Source organism: Monomorium pharaonis, chromosome 5 (assembly GCF_013373865.1).
Source record: "Monomorium pharaonis isolate MP-MQ-018 chromosome 5, ASM1337386v2, whole genome shotgun sequence".
Lineage (NCBI taxonomy): Eukaryota > Metazoa > Arthropoda > Insecta > Hymenoptera > Formicidae > Monomorium > Monomorium pharaonis.
Window position 1 is genome coordinate 23,989,071 of NC_050471.1, and position 23,799 is coordinate 24,012,869.

At 32.0% G+C, this 23,799-nt stretch overlaps 1 protein-coding gene across 2 annotated transcripts in view; it reads left to right on the plus strand.

The window, feature by feature from the left end:
* The window catches only part of LOC105833124, a 171,464-nt gene that overhangs the window by 72,566 nt on the left and 75,099 nt on the right, over nucleotides 1-23,799 (plus strand). For both annotated transcript variants that reach the window (XM_028192833.2, XM_012674589.3), the window contains exon 3: nucleotides 914-1,031. In XM_028192833.2, coding sequence (XP_028048634.1) covers nucleotides 914-1,031 — 118 coding nt within the window. The remainder of the gene's footprint in view (nucleotides 1-913; nucleotides 1,032-23,799) is intronic.

A 23,799-nucleotide genomic window follows, 5' to 3' on the forward strand; every position in this document is an offset into this window, starting at 1 on the left:
ATTTATTAATATTTTATAAAAAATTAATAATTTAATATCTATTTTTGCAAACATATCTATAATTACAAATTATAAATTGTATGCAACATTATGTCATATAATTTAATTAATGTAGTTTTATCGGAGAAAGAAATCAAATTCATAAACTAAAAAAGCTAATTAGTTAATATACCAATGTTATCTTTTATTTTTAATATAAGTATTTCATAAACTTAGCAAATGAATTGAAAAAGAAAGATCTAGAAATAGTATAAGAAACAATTATTTAAGTTATTTATTATCCGATAAAAATCGTGTTTTACTTAGAGACAATTGTATTAATACCTTTGGTTTATATGTTTTAGAATTTTATTAACTTTTGTAAAAATAAGATATGTATTTTTTTAGAGATTGAGACTAATACTTTTGAAAACAAAACTATTAATAAATCATTGAGCATTTGCGTTTCTGATAATAATAAGTTCAAATAGTTTTTATGCACAAATTGATTTTTTAAAAACATTTTTATATTTAATATTAAACATAGAATAACATTAAATACATATTAATATTTAATAAACGTAAAATGTGGTAAATAATAATTTTGCAAATATGAAATGTATATTTTTTAAATAAAAGATTTATATTTAATATTTGTGTAAAGCTCACAGATATTAATGTATAATATACAGATATGTTTTATTATTATAAATATTATATTTCTTTTAAAGATTAAATTTGTAAATTTCATCTTCTCTCTCTCTTTTATAACTTGTATGTATGTACATTTAATAACGTGATTATTAATATTCTAAAGCGAGAATTTGCTGCTAACGCAGCAACCTATTGAAATTAATTATTCCTATAATAAAATAAATTCTTTATTGTTTTTTTTTATTTGAATTGTCTACTTAACTTTTACTCTTTGTTGCAGCTTTTCCGTTACCGCCACCTTGTAGTTACGTGCGGTACAGAAGTCTGGAGGATGTGAGGCCGAAGGAGTTGGGCTTCCCTCAATTAGAATTCACGCCCACAGTCGTCTCAAAAATACGGTAAGGCTGCTCTGCTTGACTCGTTCATTCCTATAATCACGCCATTGTTAACTCGCTATTAAAAGGGAAGTGAACGCGCCCTGCGAGATGTCAGGACGGCTTCTTAAAGGGCCCGAATTTAATTATGCCGGGTCGGTAACCCATCCTCTTCTCTCCCTACCTCTTTTCCCACCGGAACGGAGTGCCGCCCGCGCAGCAAGCGAATCTTCTAATTAGCGATGCGGTAGCTGCCTTTTGCATGCACAGGGAAAATTTCCGCAAACACGGAAGGGCGGTCCGGCGTAAAGGACGAACTCGTTTCAGCGCGACACAGACGGCGGCGCCGCGTCCTGTTTTGCTTACAACGCAAACTAATTACGCTCGGTAATCGAACGCGGCGATCGAATCAGTCAATCAGGAAATCCCACGTCTGAAATCCACGTTGGGATAGAGTAATGGGCGTATGGAGACGCAAGATAATATTGACTTAATATTAATTATGGAATAGTGACGAAAGTGTGCAATAAATAAGCGTGCGCGCGGTTTCTTGCGGCACATTAATGACATTTGTTAATATGGGCGTGTAAAATGTGAACGTGATGAATGCTAGAACAACAAACATGAATTTTGATGGGCGACTTGCTCATTCATAATAAATATATCGTGTAACAAACAAGATTAGAAGGATGATTACAAAGCTAAATCTTACTTAACAAATAGAATACTTTCTACGTAAAAGAATGCAAAAAGGAAGAAAAAAGAAAAGAAGAAAGAAAAAAAAGACAAGAAAAGGTAAAGAAGAAAAAAAAATTTTTAAGAATTTAAAAAAAATTAAAAATTATTTATATAAAAACTAAAAAGTATTTATTAGTGCTTAATTAATTTTCGTGAAAATATCTATGTATAAGTGATTTAAAATAAAGAGCTGTATTATTGCAGATTATTCAGATTTATCAATTATTCTTTTTTCATAATTTAAAATTTATCTTCTACTAAACATTTATCTATTTTTTATATCTGAAATAATGTAAGCAAGATGAAATAAAATTGAAAACGTTTTAAAAATATTTCATGGCCGTTAAGTTTTCTCTGCCGTGAAAATATTTCTTTGTCACTTATTGGCAAAAGTAAAGTGCTGCTAACAAGTAAAACACAAAATTTAATAAAAAATATTTTTTTATATACGTTGTGTAATGCGATTGTACTCGCCCGTCCGGCGTATTTTAATTAGATCGACGGCACGTGAAGCGATGTTGAACGTTCGATATCAATTAACGACTAATTATAAAGCAACGTTTGTGACCGGAATCATATAAACGTACTTATTCTCGTCAGTGACGTTCTGCAATATTGGAAATAAACTGACCCGAAACATCTCACGCGCGGGTGGTGCAAAAATATGTTTCATTATTATTATCATTATTTTTATTATATTACAGGTCGCCATTATCATATATATATTATGTTATAACCATTTTTGATAGAATCTGCGAACAGCCGATACGATTTGCAAATATTTGCCGTTGACTTCAAGTATCGATTTTGAAATACTGATTACACGACGAAAGAAGGATCCAAGCGGGCGAGGAACGATGGAATGATAAAAATTGATTTGTGGGCAAACAATCGGTGGACGTAGCCAGCCAGAAAAATCGTATTGACTGGCCAAATAATTCACCGCGCTTAAACCCCAGACATTATTTAGAGAGCGGAATGTTTGACCGCAAGTCACATTCATCGAAGGGCTCCGGCAGTCGTGCGCTATTTCGCCGACGAATTCGGAAGATTCTCAAAGGGGGGAGAGAATTCGCAGAGAAATCCTCGGAAATCCTTCGGACACCTACGGATTCTCAAAGATTAGCTATAACTCACAGAGATTCCGGGATGTTCTCCGGGAGATCACCAGAGGATTCGCAGATGTACGGCGATTAACGTTCAAATGCGCGCGAATCCAATGGCATGAATTAACTTTCATCTTCGCCCCCCGTTGCTGCATCGGTCGAATCGTTCAATCGACGTTTGAGCTTGAAAGAACGCAATGCCCGCATGCGATTTAATATGTAGTAAACGAGGTACAAAGTTAGACGCAATCTCGCGCAAGTTAGAGCGATCCAAGTTTAAAGACCGCGTTGCTATTTATGCGCTGGAGCTCGCAGGAATCGATCTTTCGAGTCTGCTCACTCCACCGTTTCTGTTTCGAAGAAGAGCGCGAACTTAATCGCGAGGCACGTGTGTTTACATTATGCTCGTCGCATTTTAGGCCTTATGATGATTGAGGAGTTTAATGATATGTATTAAAAATTTAATTTAAAAATAATATAAATAGCGTTTTTATTCAAGTTTTCCTAAACCATGTCTTTAAAAACGGCGTTTATGGTGATCACTACTGCTTCCATGGGACTAATCGAAAAACAAATGTCACAAGCTTTACAAAGTTGAAAACTAAATCTAATGCTTGACATAGTCGTTTTTTTTGAAATATTGAATTTGAACAAAATAACACATAGTCAAAGTCAATATAGCGGTTTTTTATTTTAAATTTTATTGCTTTTTGACTACGTTAAAAAACAAAGCATCCAAAAGAAATGCTACATTAAGCATTAATTTTATCTAGAAAACATGTGTGAAACTGCAAATCGAGTCATCTTCAAGATAAAATGATCACGCGTTTTCGAAACACAATAGCAACGTCATTTTATGTAATTTTCTAATAAAATTTAAATATTTAGTAGACAAAAAGTATTATCTTTACAATGAAATAAACATGACTTCATTATCTCTTTCCGTAAAGAAATTTGCATAGTTAAGCCTTGTCTCTAATACATGCTCCTAATGTGTGTATCCGTGACTTTATCTACAGTCCATTACAATGTTTCGAATACGATATCATCAGATACAGTAGCGAGCTAATAAATATTGTCTCTTGGCATTGTATTTGCATACCGTGATGATATATGATTCGATTATTTTTGCCATATCATGGTGCATTAACATTAGTTTCGCATTAGTTCCGTTGTACTTGCACAAAATGAGATTGAGTCAAGAATTAAGAGTGTTCGTGCAACAGCAAAAAAGAAAGAAACAAATCTATATATAAATCTTTTAACGATTTTACGAAAAACTATATATTAATATTATTCGAGCTGTTAATACACTCGTTTGAATCATCCATTATCTTAAATTACCTTATTTTTTTGCACGAATTGTGTATTCGAATAAGATGTCTTATGTTAAAGATTCCCAAGATTCTAAAAAATGGCTCAACAAAGTAATGTCAAAGATCATCGAGAATCTCGGAATCAATATCGATGAAGCTCGATATGATCTATCTAAATCTGACGATTTTGTTATGGCGAACGTATACTATGTACGCCTGCATTTTAAGAGTAAAACAAACGGTCAAAACGAAGAATTGTCTATGGTACTGAAGAGACCTCCACAGGATTATTACCAGATGGGTCGCATCCAGCAACAGTTTCGTAACGAGATGCTGTTCTACCAAGTGTACGGGCGACCGGATGAGAATCACCTTTTCGCGAGATGTTTCTACGCCGACGAATGGTTGCCCACCAATTCGGTGATCGCTCTAGAGAACGTTAACGAACGCGGATATTATTCCTATCCAAAACTGTACGATGCTCCGTTGGAGTACACATTGGCGGCAATGCGCGAGTTGGGACGATTTCACGGCAAAGGGTACGCCATGAAGGAACTGCGACCAAAAGAATTCTTCGACTTCGTGGCGCGGCTTCAAAAAGTCCGGTATGTGAAAGAGAAGAACGTGTATGAAATCGTATTTAATACTTTTGGAACACAAGGAGTAGAATATCTTCGCAGGCAGGGCCACGACGCAACTTTCTGCGACAAAATGGAAGCTCTGCTCTCGAAAGGATATGAAGTTATGATGAAGACGGTAGAACCGCTGGAACCTTTGTCCACTCTGTGTCATGGTGACTTTACGTTGAGTAACGTTCTTTTTAAGACAGAAAGGGATGGACGGTATCGTGCGATGCTTATCGATTTCGCGCTTATTATGTATGCCACGCCTGTTGTCGATCTTTCCACATATCTCTGCATTTGCTGCACGAACGAGGAGAGAAGAGAGAAATTTTCCGACATTATGCGAGCCTATCACGACGCGTTGACGGATTATCTACTGAGTGTTGGCGTACAAGATGTTGGGAAATATTCTTATAATGCTATTTTGGACAATTTTAAGAGAGGTGCTGTATTCGGTTTCTTAATTACTTCTTTTTTCTTGTCGGCAATATTGGGATACATAACACCACCAAAGATACAAGAAATGTCGGAATGTATATACAAGCCAGAAATTGTAAAGAAACACAAAGACGCCGGTGGAGATAGAGTATCTAAAATAATAGCTAATTTACTGTTGCATCTGAGAGATCTTGGTTGCTTGGAACATTTTTTGTAATTGTGTAAGATAAAAAATTTGGATGTATAATATAATTTATATGAATTGATAACTTTGTTAGAGTTACTGATAAAGTATTGTAACTATGCCGCGTCTAATGAAAAATTAATTTTTTAATTATTGTTCACTACTCTTTAAATTACAATCAGCGTATTATATTATACACTAATTTGTAGTTGTACACTTGTAACTATAATAATTATCGAATATTCATTGTCTTTTAGTTCACTTCAAAATTAGTGTATAATTACTGAATGATTATTCAACTGATTGACAAGTTATAAGTATATTATTAAAAATCAGTGTATTTACATTAATTTTACTAATTTTTTACTGATTGCAGTTTAGAGAGTATCATTTACTATTGTTTCAGGGATTCGCTTCTGATCATAATAGGTTTAATTATACTATCACATTAATTAGTTCTTTTTAAGCGCTGCAGATGGTTTTCAAAGCGGAGCCGAAATGTTTGTTACGCTTAATATATTATTAAAAAATCTTTGTAATTTGTTTGAATAATTGTTTAATACAGATTATTTTTATTTGCACACGAATTTCTGCGTTGACTTTTCATTGCCTATTTATTATTAATATTATTTATTATATTTAAGGAAAATAAACCATTCTAGACTTCATACCTATAATAAAAAAAATATTAAATAATTATTTTTATAATGTTTTTTTTATTTTTAAAAAAGTAATAAAGCTTTTTTCGCTATGCTGATTAATTCTCTCGTTTGATTTTTACTTCTTGTTGCTAGAGTAAATGTCAGCTGTCTGAGAATTGAACGAGGTGTATTACACTTAACTTTTATATTATATGTAATGGTTAAAAAATAGATATTAATAATATAAAGATGTTCAAACTATGCGTATAAAAGAATAATTAAATAAAATGAAAGTAATGAATATATTTAATCTTTTTAAATTCATTTTATGGTTTTTTTAAATTTATTATATATGAAACAGTTGAAAGTACAATATTTGTAAACAAACTCTAAAATAACATTATTCTGTGAAATTATTTTATCTGTGTAATATTTTCTATAAATTTTATATTCATTAAGATATTGTTCTGCAAACCGTTTTTTTGTTACCAGTGCGTCGAAAGTGATCTATTATGTGTCATTTTTTATGCACGAAACCGTTGATTTCAACGTTATTAAACTCGCTTGCGGCTTGTACTCCCATTCCCGACATTCGTGCTAAAAAAGCTGACTTCCTGCCCTTATTTCATAATGTACTGTTCCTATATCTGCGTCTTATTTTGTTTTTCTTTATCTTTTTCTGAGAGGTAATTATTAATAGATTATTATTATAAATATAAACTGTAAGTTATGTGCTGTAGCATGTACAGTTAATTTGAAATAAATTGTAAATATTTTTTAATCAATTAATTTGGAATGCATTCAACAATATGCAAATTTATCAATCGTGCTACGGAGATGATTTCAAATACTGAAAGGGACAATTACACTTAAACAGATCAAAATTTTGAGATTCAATTTTGAGACACAATTTTGAAAAATTTTTTTGTATAAAAATATAAAAGAATGGAAATGTATTTATGAAATGTATTTGATTGTATATATTATCTTTTCTATTCAACATTAAAATTTTATTAAAAAATGATGTAAAACTGTGCCGTTTTATTTAAGTTTTCCTAAATCATACTTTTAATAACATTTATGATAAGCATTGCTGCTCCCACAAGACTTATCAAAAAGCCAAACATCACGTTTTATAAAGTTAAATATTACAGGTGTAGTGCTTGAGGGTAGAGAGACGATTTTTTAAAATAAAATAAAATTTGATCAAAATAATACCTTATCAAATTCAACATAGCGTTTTTTTTAATTTCACTGTTTTTTTGGCTGAGACAAAACAAAGCATTATAACAAAGTTCTTCATCAAACACTAATTTTTAATGCCTACATGTAATAGTCCAAGTGATCTAATTCATTTTAAATGGTCTACTCATTTTTTCAAAGTAAAGCGAGCACGTGTTTTGAAAACATAATTAGAATAGCAACATTTTATTATACATATATGATTCTTTAATAAAATTTAAATGTCAAATAGGCAAAAGTATAATTTCTACAACGTCGATCTCTTTTCGTGAAAAATTCGCAATGCAGATTTAGTCTCTAGGCTTTTTATACCTATTTATGCCGTTACGTAGTTTATTGCAATGTTTTGAATAAGTCATTTATTATTAGGAAATGCTAATAAATATTGTCTTTTGACTAGTTGACATATGTTATATTGAAATATGGTTTGATTATTTTTATCACATTGTGCTGCATTAATATTAATCTTCCATTTTTTGTCTTGACATTATACTTGTTCCCTTTACTTGTATAATATGAAATTGGCCAAGTATCAAGTATCAGAAAAGTGTACATATGCGTAACAGCAGAAAAACAATTTTTTATATAAGTCATTAATAGTTATTGCGGAAAATTATTCTTACTATTTTATATTCGTCAAACTAGTCTGAATAAATAATCCACTGTTCCAAATTACTTTATTTCTTGCATGAGTCACACATGATCGAATAAAATGTCTCATGTCAAGTAGTTTTAAGATTTCCAAAACGTTAGAACTCTGTTTAAACATTAAGAAAAAACAATGCAGAATACGAGAACTGTGGAGAATTGTCGCCAGATATCTAAAAACTATCCAGCACGACAATTAAAATTAATTTTCGTGCTGATTTCAGCTTCTTAAAATTGTGTACACAAGTTAAAACGTTAGAACTGTGTTTAAAAATTAAGGAGAACAATGCAGAATACGAGAACTGTCAAGAACTTTCGTCAAATATCTAAAAACTATCCAGCACGACAATTAAAATTAAATTTCGTGCTGATTTCAGTATCTTAAAATTGTGTACACAAGTTAGAACGTTAGAACTCTGTTTAAACATTAAGAAAAAACAATGCAGAATACGAGAACTGTGGAGAATTGTCGCCAGATATCTAAAAAATATCCAGCACGACAATTAAAATTAATTTTCGTGCTGATTTCAGTATCTTAAAATTGTGTACACAAGTTAGAACGTTAGAACTCTGTTTAAACATTAAGAAAAAACAATGCAGAATACGAGAACTGTGGAGAATTGTCGCCAGATATCTAAAAACTATCCAGCACGACAATTAAAATTAATTTTCGTGCTGATTTCAGTATCTTAAAATTGTGTACACAAGTTAGAACGTTAGAACTCTGTTTAAACATTAAGAAAAAACAATGCAGAATACGAGAACTGTGGAGAATTGTCGCCAGATATCTAAAAACTATCCAGCACGACAATTAAAATTAATTTTCGTGCTGATTTCAGCTTCTTAAAATTGTGTACACAAGTTAGAACGTTAGAACTATGTTTAAACATTAAGAAAAAACAATGCAGAATACGAGAACTGTGGAGAATTGTCGCCAGATATCTAAAAACTATCCAGCACGACAATTAAAATTAATTTTCGTGCTGATTTCAGCTTCTTAAAATTGTGTACACAAGTTAGAACGTTAGAACTCTGTTTAAACATTAAGAAAAAACAATGCAGAATACGAGAACTGTGGAGAATTGTCGCCAGATATCTAAAAACTATCCAGCACGACAATTAAAATTAATTTTCGTGCTGATTTCAGTATCTTAAAATTGTGTACACAAGTTAGAACGTTAGAACTCTGTTTAAACATTAAGAAAAAACAATGCAGAATACGAGAACTGTGGAGAATTGTCGCCAGATATCTAAAAACTATCCAGCACGACAATTAAAATTAATTTTCGTGCTGATTTCAGCTTCTTAAAATTGTGTACACAAGTTAGAACGTTAGAACTCTGTTTAAACATTAAGAAAAAACAATGCAGAATACGAGAACTGTGGAGAATTGTCGCCAGATATCTAAAAACTATCCAGCACGACAATTAAAATTAATTTTCGTGCTGATTTCAGTATCTTAAAATTGTGTACACAAGTTAGAACGTTAGAACTCTGTTTAAACATTAAGAAAAAACAATGCAGAATACGAGAACTGTGGAGAATTGTCGCCAGATATCTAAAAACTATCCAGCACGACAATTAAAATTAATTTTTGTGCTGATTTCAGTACCTTAAAATTGTGTACACACATGTTCGAATAAAATGTCTCATGTCAAGTAGTTTTAAGATTTCCAAGGATGGCTCAACGAAGTAATGCCGAAGATTATTGCAGAGAATCTCAGATCCAATATCGACGAACCTCGACACGAGCTTCAAATCTACCTGTTTTGTTATGGCGATAATATACTATGTACGTTTGCAGTTTAAAAATAAGGCAAAGGTTCAGAATGAAGAAGTGTTTATGTATTGAAGAGACCTGTGCAGGATTATTGTCAGATGGCTTGCATTGATTATCAGTATTTTAATGAGATGCTGTTTTACCGAATGTACGTGAGACCGGATGAGAATCATTCTTTCGCGAGATGTTTCTGCGTCAAAATCTTCGGATACAATATTGTACAATGTAACTGATAGTTTTGAAATAACCCGTTCGTTATTACTTTTTTATATAAAGTCTAATTCTTGGGAAGTCAATATAATCTAGCATATGAAAAAATTTTTTTTAATAAAACGGAGTATTTATTAAAATACTGTGTCGTATTAAAGCTTAATACGTACGATTTGATGTAAAAATATTAGTTTTTAATATTTGAAAAGAAAAAATAAGTAAGAATAGAAGCAACAATACATTTCAAGACTTTCGAGTATCGATTTAACATTTCCTTTTTAAGGAAAAAAATAAAAGGTTTTAAATATAAAGAACATTTTTAGAAAATAAAAACTCTAATCTAAATATACAGATGTGGGGGTCCGCAGGATATTTTTCAAAACGCAATCCTTTCATGTTTTCTCTACAGACTTCTGTGTCACCGATCCGAATGATCGTACATGTGCCGTCATTTTTCAGAGGAGGGGGAAGATAAGTGTCTTTCTTTCCCTGACGACGCCTATGTATACATATTGAGTAATAATAATGCAATATTGATGAGGTTTATGCAGATGCGTATAGTCTGTGTGCTTTTCGTAGGCCTATATAAGTGTTGGTTTCCAATCATAGTGCGTCTGTGTTTATTATAGCATAAATTCCACGCGTTATAAGTTCCATATTTTAAACATGTGGTATAAACAAAATATTAAACTGAATAAAGAATACAAGGGCTGAGCACTTGTATATATTTTATTATTCCACTCTTTATTATTTCTCTACATCTATATAGCGTGATATAAGCATTAATTAATAATTAATTAGTGCGGCGTAAATATCAGAGTTATCTTACGTGTCAAAGGATCTTTATGAAAGTATTTTTGCTTTTGATATCAATTTGAAGAATTTTTTTAAGAATACAAGAAAATTGTAAAAATTTGATTTTGAAGATTATGATTATTATTATGATTATTATTACAGTAATTGTGGATCATATATAGTTTCCAGTGGCGCAAGGTGCATCTGCTTCTATCTTTTTTTCCCTTTTTATCGGATCCTATTACCAGTTTGACAGAGTGTCAGTCTAGATCAGATTCAATTTATGTTAGGTCGTGGTTTAATAAGGCTCCCAATTTCGCTTGGAAACGACATTTTAGATCCGAGGTAAAGCCGCAAAACACGAAGACATCTTAGTCGATCGCCTCGATATTCCGCCTTCGTAGCGACGAGTATTACACAGGAGAGGCGCGGTACGGCAGTATCTGAAACAGTATCGCGACGTGCACACTCATGCAGAGTTCATCCTGATACAAGGGAACGTGTCCTGTATGACGTGTTAGACTCTGACTGATCTCTCTCTCTCTCTCTCTCTGTCCTCTCTTTTGCTCCTACTTGTCTCCTCAACCGTGTATCGCGTAGAGCAACAATAATTTAGTTATTGGGACCGCCGATAACGTTGCGGCCGGAACAGCCACTGATGTGGCTTGATTAACGAAAATTCTCCTTACTCGGCAACGACACGTCCTCCATGTGTATGTGCGAGCATTCGCCCTGGCCGATGTTTATGCGGGGCAACCCCAGGACGCCGCGGGCTGAATTAACCGGCGCGATGTGGCGTAATTGAAGGACCGCCGGGAGAAAACGGTATCTCCCATCTCTCACGGAGAGTTATTATATGATATAGTTATTATATGATAATCTGTTAAAAAATTATTATAAAAATTTGACAACACTTTGATGTTATTTTACACCTCAAAATTTATTTTAAAATAATGTGCTACTTAAGTTCTGTATAAAATTTTTGATATAGCAACTATTCTAAAGGAATAAAGCTGCATGATTGAATTTATCATAATTTCATTGACTAGGAAAGCGAGATGGAAAATTGTTATTGGTACATTTCATATAAAATAAATGCACAGGACTTTAATCATAAGATGAAAAAAGGGCACAGGATTTTAAAAATTCTACAACTATTGTCTCGTATTTTTAGCAATTTTCTGACAAGGATTGAAAGAGAATTCCGACAGAATCTCGATAAACTAGACAATTCAGCAGATTTTACATCATTCTTTAGATAGTTTCACAGAAAACGCTCTGAAAGGTTTAGATATTATAAAGAAATTTAGAAAAAAAGAGGTCCAAGAAGAATTTAAATAATAATTTTCAAAAAAAGACCTCCAAGATACGATGGGATCCCCTTGGTTTCTCGAGTATTCAACTAGGGATCTTCTCGGAGTCAATCCCGCGGGAAATATTGTCGGGGATGTCTCTAGAGATTTTTATAAGACGAACGAGACGAGAAGACGGAATGCCGAAAAACGACTGTCTCGCCGAGCGTCAAGTAAACGTCTAGGAATTGCCGAGTCGCGAGGATACTCCGCTACCGTGTCACCGAGATCAGGCCGTTTTAAACGACAATCGTATTAGCACGTGGGCCGCGTGGCGACTGATTGCCGGTGGCGACTTCTCATTCGTTCTTTGATAGTTCCGCGCGCCAAGTTTCGGCCGCGAAGCTCCGTCAAAGCCACCGGAACTTCGCGTAAACTCATCTATTCCGGCCGCGAAACTTCCCCGGGAAACTGTCGTCGCTGGTCGTCGTGCCAAATCGCTACGCCGCCGCCGGGGAGATGAGTCCTGCCACGGACGCGGGATGTCGACAACCGGGGAATCGACCGAGGCCGATTGCCTTGGTGATTAGCTTAAAAGTTTACCTCTAAGCCTGTGTGGAACTAGCGCGCGATGATGAGCATAAATCCATGGGGATTGTATGCATCTTTGTTCCCAAATGAAGTTTAAGTAACGTTCATCTCTCGAAACGGAGCTTCAAGTTAGTGATCCGGAAGAAAGGTTGAGTTATTCAAATTTTATGTATAAAGCAATTTTGTGAATTAATTTTATAAATTAGAAATAATTCTGCATAAATTAATGAGATAGATAACACTTTGTTGCCGACAAAAGATTGGAATCTTTTTTCTGAATTTTTCAGATGCATCGATTTTTTTTTCTATAACAATAGCAGCAAGAAAAAATTATTTAAAAAAGAATAGCAATTTCAGTACTTTCAGCATTACTGCTACCGAAATTACGTGCTTCTTTGTTTCCAAATGATGTCAAATGACTTACAATTGTCTTACAAATTTTGCTTAGAATTTACAATCTGAAGGTAAGAGAAAGTTATAATATAGTTTTATAAATTAATTTGCAAATTAATTTCTATTTTTACTTGAAATAATTTTGCACAAATTAATATAAAAACATTTTCACATTACTATGTTGCATTACAAAGAATCGGAGTCTTTGCTTGGATTTTCTCGGACGCAATGCCATTCTCTTTGTTTAACAGTGGTTACAATAAAAAAAAGGAAAGAATAGAAATTCCGACTGAGTGCTGTTCCCGGAAACGTATAATTCTAATTCCTCAAGTAGCAATTCATTCCATCCCCGAAGGAACGATAAAGGGCGAGGGTAGGACGAAGGCCAGACATTTAAATTAAGTGGTTTCCTTCGAAATTAGATCAGGGAAAATGTTCACCGCGCGTGTTTTCCGTCGCCATGCGTTGCCTAGAATATGTTATATAGTTTGATAATTAAAATCCATGATTGAATAATAAGCGATTGTAATTGGAGCATATGATTTTGAGAAATAAATGGAAAAAAAGAATTCCGAATGAAAGTAGAATAATTTGTGCGTGCGAATATGAATATGAATGTAAATTCTTCCTTCATTTATCATTTGAAATTATATTCTTCCACTTATTTAAATAATGATTAATATAAAGTTTGTAACTTTTAAAAAATAATAAATAGGAATCACGCATGATTTACAAAATTAAGTATGTAATTTGTATGAATAATTTTTGACAATTTTACTTTTAAATTTTTATTTTCTCGCCTTTCTGATTTATATAAATAAATGTGAAATAAATTTATTCTTTTGTATTTTTGCATTTATTTTATTACTACTGCTAATATCCGCGAAATTTCTTCAATAGGAAAGATGATGCGCTTGGTAGATAGATATTGGCGAGCTGATAACTTGAGCTTATTTGCAAAGTATGAGAGAGATCGTCAATATTTGTTATTAGCAATTATACGTCGATTTCAAGGAAACATTCCGCTCTTCGTGCCTTCAAGCAGTTTACAATATATATCGTGTTATTACATGTAGAAGCTGTGTACCTTCGATGAAGTTGAAATATTCGAAGAGCCTTACATTTTCCGATATAATTAAATTTACATTTTTGTAATTTCCGTTTTGTAAGTACTAGAAAGGAATTCTTCGTGGCAATACACATGTTTTGAGAAATATTTAAACGGCATTCTTTACCTCATACGCTATATTTTAATAATAGCGTAACGTTTCAAAGTTGTTTATTCTTATAAGTAATTTTCTACAAAATAACTTTTTTTAAAATATTGTTAACACCAAAGCATTTTCTCTCCATAACGGTATACTGTGAATATACACAGTTTTGCTTTAGCAAGAAAGAGAAAGATAGCTATCACACAATTAGAAAATAAAAGATATAAGTATGGCATAAAGAGATAAGTTGTAAACATTTTTGCAGAAACCAAACTACACATTTTTATTTTTTATTATTATCTTTTTTTTTGTCAAATAAATCTTTAAAATATTTAAAACCTAAAAAGTATTATTTTTACACCTGTAACAGGTTCAACGAACAATTATTAATATTTATATAAAAAGAAACAAAGTCTTTGTTAAGAGCAATTTATGCAATTATGTAAAAAAAAAAATGAAAAAATAATTACGATAAAAATTTTTGTTTCTTGAAAAATTAACCATTTAAATTTGTTTCACTATTGTAGAAAACTATTCAATTACTTTCTTTCGAGATATTTCAGACTAGATATAATTTATTTTTTCTGCAAATTAAATTTTAGTGAAAAAATACCATTATGTGTTTTCTAGACTATTGAACTTTTTCAAAGCTTGTTATATTCTACTTCATTTCTCACACATAACGTTTCAATCGATTGTTAATCGGTTTACGATTAAACGTGGACGTTCGCGCTTTCCATAACGCGCTTTGCACAACGTGCAAGATAATTTTAGTCATCAAGACGCAAATCGACGCGCCCTTGTTTCGTTCACGCTACATTTATTCGCTATTAGTGATACATGATTTGGCCCGGCCTCTCGCTGACCCTTTCCGGTCTGCGAATTCTCTCACCGTTCCTTCCGCGCTATCGCCGCCATCCCTCATATTTCATAACAATATCGTTATCATGCACATTAACGTTCTAAAATAACATAAAATAACTTTAGAAGATATGAACTTAAATTGAAATAAATAATAAGATGAAATAAACATTTGTTAATTAAAAAACACATTTCATAGAACATAAATAAGTGTTCATAAGAAAGTTGGTGCAGTTTTTGACGATTTGTTTTAAATTAACTTGAAATGTCTTTTAAGAATGCCATTATTTCAAAACATACTTATTAAAATTTAACTATTTAATAAAAAAGTATAAAAGCATAAGAACGAAAGTGTGCTTCAAATTGTTACAATTTGGAAATTTGTAAAAAAAAACCATTTTAGTATATATTTCAACTGTATAACACAAAGAACTTTTATTGCAATTAAAATTATATTATTAATTTTCAGTAGATCTCTTTGTATATTAATCGTAAATATTCCTTTGCACCAAGAGAAAATGTGGTATTTGGGATTACAGTTGCATAATATAAAATAATAATTAGGACTTCTATTTTATAGTTATTACTGTATTGTTCTAATGGTAGCAAAAAATAACACTTATACATATATAATTGTAACAATAATAAAATATTTCATTCTATTCTATAAATCTGCATAATTTTAAATATTAAGATAGTGTATCAAAATGATCAAATTAAATATACATTTTTTTAATGTAATCGTAATTATAATGAATAAACCTTTTCATTGGTTATTTACTTATTATTTATATAAAAATGGCTATAATTTGCATTTGTTAAAACACCTATAAATATATAGCAGACGTCGAAAATGACTAGAATTATACTTAAAATTTGACAACCGTAATCATTTCCTTTTTTTAATATAACCATAATTGACACAATTTTTTTGCAACTTTAATAAATTTCTCAAAATTATAACATTATAAAACAATTTGGTAAACCAAATCGTATTCAGCGCTAAAAAGAATTACAAGAAACAGTTTTCTGCATTCTTTTGTACAAGTTTTCGGGAGCCCTTCTTGAAAAACAACTAGACAATTTGGTTTGTCTAAAATACCGATCTCGCGAGTTCGATAGTTTAGCTTCTTAAATTGACCAGCAATAAAAAGTTCAACTCGGTTTCGAGCTCGCGCTCGAGATCGATCAGCCGTGTTCCTTTCTACGAAAACGTAGAAAGACGCACTCTGCAAGTCGACGCAGTTAAAGGCACCTCCGTTGACGCGGGGCGCTCGCACGTACATCGGAATTGCAAATGCTATCAGCGGGGATAAAAATTGGCTGTCATCTGAACGTGAAACGAAACGAGGAAAAAGAGTGGCAGCCCGTCGTCCGGAAAAAGGCGTAGCGGCAGATGATGGGCTGGAGGGCGGGAGGGCGAGGGAGACGGATGAAATTAATTTCGTGGCGCTCTCTCAAATATTTCAAAATTTGAAAAAGGGCACGTCTCTTATTGGCGGACGGCGAGGAATCGATCCCTGGCGATTATTCCCTCGATCGCGGGGAAAAATGGCAATGCGCGTAACGAACTCGTCGAAACGCGCGCAATGACAATTTACACAAAATAGAGAAATACGTAACCGAGTATCCGGGGATATATTTTAAATCCCCCGTTCGCGTGGATATGCGTGCGCGCGGGATTTTTTCATCTTTTTTTAAAAATAATAATTTTTCCTTCAAACGCACGCGACACTCTCGTGTGACAGGCTGTGAAACCTGTTAAATATTTAAATTAATCCTTTTAAACACGCGCGCGTCCAATGTGGTCGCCGCGCGGTCCTTTTCGGAAAGCCCGCAATAAATAACTCGACAGCCCCCGTTTCTGTTACAAAACTAATTTCGCGCTGGCGGGGACTCAGGTGGATCGCGACAAACCGCATGCAACTCTCGGCTTGAATAATTTCTGTTTCAAAAAAAAAAAAAGGAACACTTTGGAATTAAAGCGGCCAAATCAAATGGACGTACGAATTATCGTTTTCTATTGTAAACCAACATTCGTCTGTCGGATGTTTTACAATTGGCGACAGGCGAACTTGTTTCTTGTAAAGCTTTCGGAGCTCTTTCTTAACTGGCAGAAAGAATTAATTTAATTGTTATTCTTCTACTTTAATTATAATATTTTATTAGACTATAATAAATCTTAAATTAAAACTTTATTCAACAAAACTGCAATGCTTGTAAAATCAAATAAATTAGTTTAAAATAATTTAAAATTTATTTAAAGAAAAACTTATTAACTTTAAAAATTGTTTATTTACATTGAGTTTTAATGAATTTAGTATTTTTGTATATGAAAAATTTTTATTAAGAAATTTTGTACAATGACAAGCTTTTCTTGGGATGTTATTAAATAACAGTTTGTAAGGAAGATATTATTTTTGGAAAGTAGATAATTTATATTAAAAAAACTCGTAACGTTAAATTTCAGCGTGCCTAAGTAATTTGTTATTGAATATTTCTACAAAGTTTACAATGAAAAAATTTATATTAAAATTAATTCTTGTATTGAATTTTTAATATAGTCGGGTATTAATTTAATATGCTTATTAATTTAATGTGATTGCTATTTTAATATTTAATATTCAACATTTTTTAGTGTGAAAATGACGCAGTTTATATATACATAGGTACATAAAAAATAATATGAAATATATATAAAAGCAGTTTAGTAAATCCAAACATAAATTAATAAACTATATGCGTTAAAATATTATAAATATTAATTTTATTGAAAATTTATGCTTTTATAATTTATTTCTAAATAATGTAAAAATATTATATTTTGGTGTTAATCTTTTACTTAATATTTATGTTACTTCTTAACAGTTGTGCATTTACACGTAAAATATAAATAGTCTATATTATGCGTAAACAATGTATAAAATATCGTCTATGTAAACTGTAATCAGAGTTGGATAATAATTAGTTCAACAGTTAAAAGTTAATAATACAATTAGAAAGTAAATAACTTTTAACCTAAGTTAATTTTATATGATTTAATTTTTAACTTTAACTTTAAAACTTAATTATGTTCTTCTGAATTCTGTGCTATCAAATAATTTATCCAATGTTCATATTGGATATAAACTATATAAACAGGATATAAACATTACATAAACAATACGTGAAAAATTTGTGTAGACATAATCTCAAACTCTACTGCACCCTATTTTCTAACAGATTCATCTTATATTAAATTAACAAAAAAGTTTGGGTAAATTGTTTGAAGCATAATAATTGTATTGAATTTAACATAAAATTTTGTACTGAAATAATTCATTAAAATTTTTTTGTGAAAAAAGCGCAGTATTGATTACAATGCTTCTCATAAGGATGACAGTTTTAATTTAAAAAAGAAATGCTTGACCAATGATTAGACTAAAGAAAATTATGTATTTATTTCTGTTGATTGTAAATCCTGATTGTAAATCCTGAAATTTAAATAATTAATATCTCAACTTTAACAAAAATTGTCTTATGTTATTTGTCAAATGATAAATTCAATTATATTAAAAAAGAATTTATTTTTCTTACTTTTTAACCACTCATTTTTTGATAAACTATTTTTTAAAGACTCACATTTTGCACAAGAAAGAAGTCACGATTACAATTAAGTATCGTCGAACTTATATGAATAATCGGCGACGAGAAACTTGCGCCAATCTCTTCGGAGGTCGATAATCGGGCAAAGATTCTCGAGATAGGCGCGGCTGCAATTCTAATAATGCGCTCGAGGAAGCATGTCGTTTCGGTGCAACAGGTGACGCGACTCGAAATTGTCAACGTTTCGTCTGATGATAAAATCAACTCACACAGGTTATACAATGCAACCGAGGAGCTCGCCTCGTTCCTGAAATCGGCCCGCGATGCAATCAGACGTTTCAGCGACGATATGCATCGAACCAGTTGCATCTCCGCATTGCACTAACATATGCGTATTCTCTATTTTACAAAGTACTTTATTATTTCCTACCTTACGTCAATACTTTATGGATAAATACAAAGGTCGTAAGAAGATCTTAAAACAAATTCCAAATTAAACATTTTTTACACAATTACAAAGTAAAACACATTAAAATTATTTTTTATTTAAAAAGGAAACTTGTTAAAAAGGAAACTTGTTATTAATGTGCAGTCGTCCTTTTTAGGCCCAACATTTTCATTGTTATTTAACAATATAAATGGGGTTTTAAACTATATTAAAATTCTCGTAATTATAATGTTGGTCTATGCAACTTATAATATGGTTGTCATAACTAAAATAAAAATTTTAATATAATAATTTTACTATAAAACAATTATTATAAGAATATAATTTTATTATTGTTTTTATTATTACCAATATTATAATAATAATTATTATAAAAATAATATTTCTGTTTATAATTATTTTATTATACAATTATGTTAAATATAGTATACATAGATCGCAAATATTTTTATTTTTACACATCTTTTTCTCAGTATATTAATTCATAAGTAACTGTTTATTGACTAAAGTCGCTTTTTCTAAGCCAATTTAAAGTTAACTTTATAAGTTAATGTTTAGTCGACCTTTGTAGGATAATTTTTTTATTAATTTTAATTATTGTAAATTGTTTATTTGCAGGAAATTAAAAATCTTTCGGCAAAATAAAAAATTGCCAGATATCATTGGTTAAAAGTTGACTTTTAATCACCATAAGGTCAATTTCCAAGTTAACTTACAATTAACTTACATTAGTTGCACACTGTAATCGAGACGTTTGTCGAATGTTAGTAGACCATAAGTCAACATCTAGTCTGACTCTTTGACATTTTCTATCGACTGATAATCGACTAACAATTGACTTGATGCTGTGTGCTTATTTTTTCAGAGGCATACACACGCATGTATATATTGATTTAATTTTGTATACTTCTTTATCTATGAATCGAAGAAAAATTAGAATTAAATTTAAAGAGGATTTTGTAGAGGATGTAAAAGAGGGTACTTGAAGACCAAACAAAATAAAAAAAAAATTAAATTTTTAGGAAACAAAAACTTTCTGCTTTCTTTAATGGTTTATTGTATAAATGCTCCATCTGCAATACATAAATCGTACACAAGTGGCAGGGTTAATTTATTGCAATGTACCCGCGGAAGATTTCACCGCCACTCATCATCCACTTTGCGGACGGGCGAAATGGCGAGATAGGAATTTCAAAAATTTATCGGGGCGTCGCAGTGCCATCGTTTGAGCTTTAAGGCTCTCATTTTCGCCGGCACGCTCCGAACCTTATCGAGTTCGCGAGAAAAGATCGAGGATTTCTCGAGGAGAGAAGGAGGGGGAATGGCCGAAGAAGAAAATGTCCGACCTGTAAAATGCGGAGACGCGTAGGTGACTCTCTCCCTCTACTCTTTTGTTTTCACCTTCCTCGCGCGTGCTTAGACAATTTATCAGGGATTTCGGTTCAAATCCTGCGGGCTATCGTTTCGCGCGCGCACGACCTATATTTTTTACAACTTTTTTTCCCCTTCAAACCGTTTTTCACGCGGTGAGCTTGTGCGGGTTTTATCGAACTTATCCCAAAAATAACGCCATATAATTTACCGGACAAGATGAGGAGGAGGAAAATAAGCTGCGGCTTATTTTACCAATCCTTCGAATCTTCGGCTATTAGTATCTTCTTGCGTTCTAATATCTCTCGAAACTGTTCAGTTGTAGAGTAAAAGATCTAATATTTAATTATAAATATTAATTATGCTAAAAGGTCGTTTTTTTAATATTTAAATTTCAGAATTATAGGATATTTAATAACCTGAATTGATAAAGTTGAACTTTTTCGAGTAACAAACTTCAACTTAAAAGAATTATTTTTGTTTTAAAGGATATTTTCCCTCTTTTTATTATCACTGTTACGTATGGTAATGTCAAATTTTAAATTGGAATTTGAGTCATTTTCTAACTCAGTAATCGTTAATTTAGGAAATAAAGTTAAACAATGGAGTTAAATAATTTAATTCAAAATATGTAATTTGACTCAAATTTATTTTGTTATTATCAAGAATATAAACATTGTTTACTTTAAATCTTGATAATAAACTGAATTACAAAAATTGATTACATGTAGTTACACTTTTAATGACGTGTGTGCTAAAAAGCTAAAGTAAATAATAAATTTTGACACACATATAGAAGTTTAAAATAACAAAATTTTAATTAACTTAAGGAGATGGTTTAAATTTACAGTTAAATGTTACGAAAAATAATTTTATTCGAGTTAGGATATAAATCGTTTTCACACTCGGAGAGTTTATAAAGTTAGTGCATGTCGACGGCACTTCCGATCGTATGTCAGGTTATTATAATGTATACGTCGCTAAGGGTTAAGGGTTCCGATCGTAAATTAGTCTTCCCACGACACGAAGTCTACCGCAAACCCGCCAATAATTCATCGTAGACCATCGAAAGCCGTTTCACGCATCCCAAGGATGACAATTCGACTATCATACTCCGACCACAGAAGGGAAGACCTTGTCAGAATCAGCATTAAATGAGCTCAAGGCATTCGTCCTAAAGAGATTCCTGAATATTTAAAGAAAGAGAAACAGATCGCGGCCGGGGATCCAATGGTTTTCGATAAAACCCGCGGTATCCGAGGGTTTGATAAGCCAAGAATCTATAAAGTTCTAAAAATCTCCAGGTTTCCGAAGGGCTTTCGAAATAACTCACAAAGAGGGGGAGAGAGAGAGAGGGAGAACGTCGCACCACTTCGCGGCCGCTATTCAGCCCGAGGAATAACGGGCGAGAAGGGCGAGATTTCCAATCTTTGTGCCCGAAAATCGTCCTTTATCCCTCAGTCGGAATTACCGGCGGCGAAGAGGAGAGAGATATAAGGATATAACGTTGTTCGGAAAAAAACTTCCTCAATTCTCTCTTCCTTCTTCCTACCGGGTTTCGGCTGCCGTAGTGCCCGTCGCAGTCGAGGGAAGACGGAGTTCTCCGAGCCGGAGGGTACAGTTTGGATTACAGGCAAAATACGTCGAAACCGAATCCCTTTATCTCGCACGGTTGGCTTTCTCTCTTCCTTTGAGCGTCGTTTCTTCGCGCGAGAACACTGTGATAAAACGTCTGTCCTACTTATTTGTTTAATTCGTAAAAATGACAGAGTAGTGTAAATCGAAACTTGACGTCTCGGGCTGCCACTCGTATGTTTAAGGGCGAAAGTGTGCAGTTACGAAATTATAGGGCAAAGCTATTTAACTTTATATTCCTCTTTCTCATTATTAACTATTGTTTTATCTTTCCTTTTTATTATTTTTCTATTTTTTAAAATATGATTAGCTAGCTTCCTGATATTTTTTCTCTAAATACCACTTTTTTTTTTTTTAATCGCAGTTTTAAAAAAGAAAGTTCTTACGACTTTGATTGCGGATTTATAAATTTTCAAAATTATAATTTTTTAAATACAATCAAAAATTATAGTCTATTTATTTTTGAAGAGATATTAAAAAAGAAATTGTCAATTTAGTATGAGAAAAGTTATATAAATATTAAAAACATAGTTTTATAGAATATTTACTTTAAAAGTTTTGACATTTTGGTATCGCAACTTCACATCTTGTACAATTATCCTTGTTTTCTTCGTTTATTTTAAATTATTAGAAGTAGAAAAAATCAAGAGAGTTTTTTAATTTTTTCAATATTTTTTTTTCTTAATTATTTTCATTTAAATGTAAAATTAATTGGTTTTTATTTTTTACATTTGAACATGTTACAAGACATTTTACGCTGAAAATGTACGAAAAACACTATATTTCTTTAAAAAGATTATTGATAATTAACATTAAAGTATTTTTAAATTAATATTTCGGTAACATATTTAAGTCAGTTAAGTTAGAAGATTTTAAAAAATTTAATTTTGTTTACGAATTTAAATTTAATTTTTAAGATGAGAAAATATAATATCTACAATATTTTTTAGAAATAGATTTATAATACATTAATTTTTTATTATTTTTATTATTAATGTTTGTCGACGGTACTAAATTTTGAGTACATCTATTTTCTTAAAGTAAACTGACTAAAAATGGGACACAACGACTTAAACTTGACGGTATTATTGTGATATTTTTTACATTTATTTTTTTAAATTCTGACTTTTATATTAAGTTAAATCCTATAAATCCGGATAAAAAACGACCATTAAAAATAATTATATAACGTGGGACACATCCGGGCTGCTTCAGAGGGGTTGTAGAATGGAGTCTCTCTTGAAATTTTGTGGCCTTCCATCCACTTTGTCGTTTCACCATTTTCCAGTCTTGCTCGCCGCTTTATTCTGTGTTCGGTGCAAGAATAAACTCCTGTTGAGAAGATAAAGAGTTGGCCGGCTGCGCAGGAAAAGAAGGATGCGAGAGGAACGTGACAAAGAATATTGCAGAGGAAATAGATCGGAGGACGCGACGGCAGTTTAGCGATATAAACACGGCTGCCTTATGAGTCAAGAACGCTTAATCCATTGAAAAGTATTTTCGCAGATATTAAGGATTTTATTTGACACACACACACACACACACACACACACACACACACACACACACACACACACACACACACACACACACACACACACACACACACACACACGCGCGCAGAGAGAGAGAGGGGGGGGGCATTTAATTAATTTTTAAATATTTTTAATAAAATTTTGATTGA